The sequence below is a fragment of the Salvelinus sp. IW2-2015 genome, unplaced genomic scaffold (genome assembly GCF_002910315.2).
Source record: "Salvelinus sp. IW2-2015 unplaced genomic scaffold, ASM291031v2 Un_scaffold2875, whole genome shotgun sequence".
NCBI classification, from domain to species: Eukaryota; Metazoa; Chordata; class Actinopteri; order Salmoniformes; family Salmonidae; genus Salvelinus; species Salvelinus sp. IW2-2015.
Window position 1 is genome coordinate 241,305 of NW_019944175.1, and position 5,840 is coordinate 247,144.

Below are 5,840 nucleotides of genomic sequence, written 5' to 3' on the forward strand. Positions count from 1 at the left end.
AGTAATTTTGCATGTTTTACAAAGATATACAAAGTTTCTATGCTACAACCTTAATACTTCCAAAAGATTTAGTATCACCAGAAGTGTACGACAGGGATCCAATTTCCACCATTTTAATTCATTTTGGTTGTAGAACTTCTATCTTAGATATTCTGAATAATACAAATTGTATGGCTTAACCATTTTAACAAAGAAATCAAAATCCAACTGGCTAATGATACTACTTCTTTTCTTAAGAGACAAGACAGGTCGCACAAGCCCTTAATGCTCATAACGCATTTCTATTGCACCAGGATTAATGCTGAATGTTTCTGCATGTGAAATCTTATGTTATCTTGACCTGATGATAAAGAAATTGAAAATATTCCTGTAAAGGACTGTGTTAAATATTTAGGAATAGATCTGTCAAAAAACCACTTAGTCAGACAACATTTAAATTTCTCTCCTAAAATTAAGAGAACTAAAAATATATTTAATAATTGTCTACAAAGAGATCTTTCTATACTTGGGAGAGTACTTCTGTCCAAGGCAGAGGGACTGTCTCGTTTTGTGTACCCCTCATTATCGTTATGTGTAAATCATGCTACTTGTAAAGAAATCAATAAGACCTTTCTTGACTTCATCTGGAAAAATAAGTCTCACAAACTAAAGAAATCTGTCCTTTCTAACAAAAGAGCTGAAGGCGGTCTAGAAGTGTTGGATTTTGTTGACATAAATAACACTTTCAAGTTAAACTGGTTGAAAAAATGTTTGATCGATACTAATTCAATATGGTATTTCATTCCAAATAATGTGTTTAATAAATTGGGAGGTCTTCAATTTTGACTGAAATGTAATTATATTCCTGAAAGATTACCTGCTAAATTGGCTAGGTTTCACCAACAAGCTTTAATGGCCTGGAAAATATGTTTCCTGCACAATTTTTCCCCTCATAAAGCTCTTTTGTGGAATAATTCAGACATAACTGTAAGGAATAAGCCATTGTTCCACCCCAGCTGGCATGAGAGGAATATTGACTGTTCTTGATATTTTCGACAACAAGGGTAATATTCTCACATATGAACAATTTATAACATTGAAAGCGTTTCCAATACCTTTCAGAGAGTTTATTTCTGTGATCAAAGCCGTTCCCAGTGGTCTAACTACACCTATGAAAAGTCAACTTAATTTTGGGAAGAACAAGTTTTTGGGGTTCTGATGGGGGTACGATAGTTGAACCACTCAGATATTTAAGTTATATTCTTCAAGAATCAATGGCTATATATATATATATCATGAATTTAAAGTCCAAAGATTGATCCTTTAAAAGACTGGTGCCAATGTATAGCTCTGGTCATCTCCATGTCCAAGCTGAAGGATGCCACAGTGCTGTTGGAAACGACAGCCATGGTGAGGTAGGAGAGCTAGGACAATTGGCTATTTTAGGAAATATAACATGAACAGTCAACCCTGTATTATTGAAAGGGATAGATCAGTAAATGAAGTTATATTGTAAGACGTCCAATCCTTTTTTAACAAAGCATAGCTTTATTGTGATGGTAACAAAGTCAATGGGACGTGGAGATACAGAGTAGCCACCTAGTCTAAGGGGCTGCATCAGCGATCTTCTTGGCTGCTGCGTTGGCTGTCTTCTGACCCTTCTTGTTGTGCTTCTTAGCAAAACGCATGTTCTTCATGAACTTAGGGTCAACCTGGGGGGGGAGAGTGCGATAAAGATAGAGAGGTGGAGAGAGCAGTAAAGAGGGAGGGAGAGAGGTAAGGAGAGAGGTAAGGAGAGAGGTAAGGAGGGAGGGAGAGGTAAGGAGGGAGGGAGAGGTAAGGAGGGAGGGAGAGGTAAGGAGGGAGGGAGAGAGAGAGAGAGGTAAAGAGAGTGAGTAAGTTAGATAAACTCTTCATATAGAAACAATACATAAAGTTAATTCAATAAAGTATAAATCTGAAGCGTAAGAAAACAGGAAGTAAGGATTGGTACAGGAACATCACATCCTCATGTGTAAACATGTGACCAGGATCCCTTGAAAAAGACCCTGCAGCAGAAAGGTTGAGTGCCAGTTGATATGGAGTTCCAATATATTTTTTTAAATGAAAAATCGTGATTCTTGCACAGGCCCCATATCCTTCTTCACTAAGCATCTCACCCACACCTCCAGCACGTCATCTTGCACAGGCCCCATATCCTCCTTCACTAAGCATCTCACCCACACCTCCAGCACGTCATCCCTCCATTCAATAAACAAAAGCGTAAAAAGAAAAACAGATCACGTTAGCTGAATTTCAGACCAAGTGGACGAGCATGAATTGTTTTAACACGAAATGTCACAAAGCTTGTTACTCCCCAATTCTAAGGAGTCAATGTGAATTAGTTCAGAGCTGTATGACCAATCAAATCAACCTATGTCCGAATCAAATGTCCGAAATTATAATATGGCCAACCAAATGTCCGAAATTATATGGCCAACCAAATGTCTGAAATTATAAGATGGTCAACCAAATACCCGAAATTATTTGCAGAAACGTATTTAAATGAATTACAGTAGGCTGAATTATTATAGTGGATGGAACTGAGCAGGAAGCCTACCGATTGAAGTGATTTGTTTGACAATTAGAGGGGGTCCCTCCCACTTGTTTTGGGGGTCCAGGGTCACCCCCTAGATCATTTTTATGCAGGACAGAACAGCTCAGTTCTGGTGACTTTAAAAAATATTGATTTTACCCCAAAATGAATGAAAATAAAATTACACTGACAAAATAGAATCATTTCCTAAATGATTTTAAAATACTGGACCATGCATATAGCCTACGGTCTATATTACCAGATGTGCTATTAGCAATAAGCATTATCACGTGTAGCCCAAAAGATGCAGCGTAGCGACTATAAATAAATAGGCGGAAGCATGGGGTTATACCCATCTGCAGTTTCCCTATTGGGCAAAAGATGGGATCCGTAAACTAGTTAGTATCCTATTAGCACAATTGCTTCGCATTTCGATATTGTCTATGTAACAGTATAACTTTAGTCCTGCCCCTCGCTCCAACCCGGGCGCGAACCAGGGACCCACTGCACACATCAACAACAGTCACCCACGAAGCATCGTTACCCATCGCTCCACAAAGGCCGCGGCCCTTGCAGAGCAAGGGGAACCACTACTTCAAGGTTTCAGAGCAAGTGACGTCACCGACCGAAAGGCTGCTAGCGCGCACCACCGCTACCTAGCTAGCCATTTCACATCGGTTACACGGGTGGTGATGAATAAAATCAGTCCAGCGGAGACTTCTACCTCCCAGTCTGATCATGAGTACATGAATACAGTATAAACCAGAGAGACACGTCCATACATACGGATGTATTTAGACAGGCTAATTCTAATCTTATTATTTATTTACCTTTATTTAACTAGTCAAGTCAGTTAAATCTTTGGCAGATGAGATCAGCTCTTTTGCCAACAATTGAGCAAAATATCAGAATTGGGCTGTCGGTGTAAATGAAGCATGAAGACAGGAGAGTAGCACCTGCCTAAAAGCTGTGCCCTGCATGGTTTAGCCCCCCAGTCATGGCCCAAGGAGCTCTGGGAAGATGTAGGAATATACAGAACGCCGTCCTCACCAGCCCGAGGGCCGGGGACAAAGCTTGCTCTACGATGTCGTGGAACGGGACTGTACGTCACAGCACCGAAGTACTACGCTCCCATACGCCACAAGGACAGAGCCGTGCGAGAGCAACCTCACAGGATGTCCACATCGGAATTAAGGCCCCTTCGTTTTGTTACATTTATATTATTGAGGCAAAGGCACCTACATGTGATTTATATAAACATCCAGGTGTGAATGACAACGCCCTTGATCTAAACGTGGCAACTTTACAAACTGCATACAAATCRGATCAATAATAAATACCCCTTTCATGGACTCGTAACGGTCTGGTCTGGGCTTCTTGATCCCATTCCTGTGGGCCTTACGGGCTGTGGACAGACAGGAGAAAGAGACTTGTCAACACGTTTATGGAAACAATGACATAAAAAATGAAAACAGGATTCAGGCTACTCCTGCAGAGCTCTAGTCAATTTATTTTGAAAACGGACACGAACAACCGGGTAGGCTGCTGCTACTCCTGTAATGCCAACTACCTAGTTAGCTTGGCACCATCACTTGTATCTAGCTAACGAACTTAACTTCCTAACCATTCATTTCTACTCACACTGGTTGTGGGTGGTGTGATTCTTTGACTTTGCCATTTCTGTTCTGTGGATCTGTTGACGGAAGAGAACAGAAATGTGTTTAATTTCAGAACTGACCAAAAAACCCACGCCGGAACTCATGTTCGCTACACTTACTACTTATACGATGCCGACTGACTAGCTAGCAACAAGCCGTAGGGGTTTGCAACGATGTAAACATTGACATTGTCGCCTTGTACGTGCTGAAAGCTTTGAGATACAGTTCCGACAGTATTATGCAAAACATTTGACACCTTTTCAATTTAGTGGAGTGTTTTCCTAGCAAGAATAGCTAGCGGGTAGAAAGGGACACCCAACCTAGCTATGTAGTTTTAATCATAGAAGCGGGAACAAATTTAGCAAATATAAAGATGCCTGTGTGGTTCGTGATATTTTCCACTATAAACACACATTCATGGCTTATATGAATCTAAAATCACAGGAGGATTGATGCAGATTTACATGTTAGACTCAGGAGTGAAATTCGTTACCTGCCACACGTAAGAGACGACAACCGGAAGAGAAAGAACTAAACCGAACGAACCCAAATATGAACCATCGAATCAGGAGCGGAGACAGGAAACAACGACAAGACGTTGATTGGGTGACACTGCCGCCTAGCGCCGTGTACAAGACATCACACCGTCAACATTTCCAGCCAGGAGGTGTCACTGTCAGTCCACATGATTTTCTACCACCGTGAACAACAAAGGTAAGAATAACACTACCGTGTGTTTAATGTGTAAGAACAACAGGATAAAGTCATGTTAGGAATTACTTATTCTCGTTATCTGCCAGACCTGACCTCAAAATGTGACATTCAGAGTTTTTAAATAATCGTTGTAAAACACATTTTTAACAAGGCAGTCCTGCATAACTAGCTAGCCAGGCATCATCACAAGGTTGCTAATGCTAACTATTGACCTCACAATGTGACATGCAGGGTTTTTCCAGATATAATTGTTGTAAAGTTGTGTGTATAGTAAGGTTGTATAATGATGATGGCCAGATGTGCAGGCATACAGACAGACACAGTATAAATAGGAGAGACAAGACCCCAGTTGACCCCTGCTCTCTGTGGTATGGTGCTCAGTGGTTCAGTTAGACCCTCGCTCTGTGTGTTGTGGCTATAGAGTGCTGAGTGGTTTCAGTGGACTCCTCTCTTCTGTGTGTTGTTGAGTATGGTTGCTTCGCAGTGGTTCAGTTGACCTCCTGCTTCTGTGTGTTCGTGGTATGGTGCGTCAGTGGTTCAAGTGACCTGCTTCTCTGTGGTTTGTGTGTGAGTGGCTGTGCTGAGTGGTTTTCAGTTTGACCCTCTGATTCTGTGTGTTGTGGTATGTGCTCAAGTGGTTCAGTTTGACCTGCTCTCTGCTGTGTGTTGTGGTATGGTGGTGTTCAGTTGCCCTGATTGCTGATTGTGTAGGTGTGAGTGATCCGTTGATCCCTATTCTGTGTGTTTGTTGTGTATGGTGTCTGCGTGGTTCTAGTCGTGACCTGACTCTCTGTGTGTTGTGCGGTATGGTGCTGCGTTGGTTCATTGTACCCTGATCTCTTGTGATTTGGCTCATGGTGCTGAGTGGTTCAGTGTCCTATCTCTGTGTGTTGTGTATGGCTGAGGTGTTCAGT

General features: G+C 41.5%; 1 protein-coding gene and 1 non-coding gene across 2 annotated transcripts; both read right to left on the minus strand.

Moving 5' to 3' along the window:
- Positions 1 to 1,507: 1,507 nt before the first annotated feature.
- On the minus strand, positions 1,508 to 4,806 carry LOC112074913 (large ribosomal subunit protein eL29). Its single transcript, XM_024141991.2, has 4 exons — positions 4,706 to 4,806; positions 4,196 to 4,247; positions 3,895 to 3,959; positions 1,508 to 1,691 (listed from the first exon to the last, which is right to left on the minus strand). Exons 2-4 carry the CDS (start codon positions 4,230 to 4,232, stop codon positions 1,584 to 1,586), a joined length of 210 nt encoding a protein of 69 aa, XP_023997759.1. The 5' UTR covers positions 4,233 to 4,247; positions 4,706 to 4,806; the 3' UTR covers positions 1,508 to 1,583.
- Positions 3,520 to 3,742, minus strand: LOC112074920 (small nucleolar RNA SNORA73 family). The gene has a single exon (XR_002894873.1). It is a non-coding gene; the product is annotated as a small nucleolar RNA SNORA73 family (small nucleolar RNA).
- Positions 4,807 to 5,840: the final 1,034 nt, after the last annotated feature.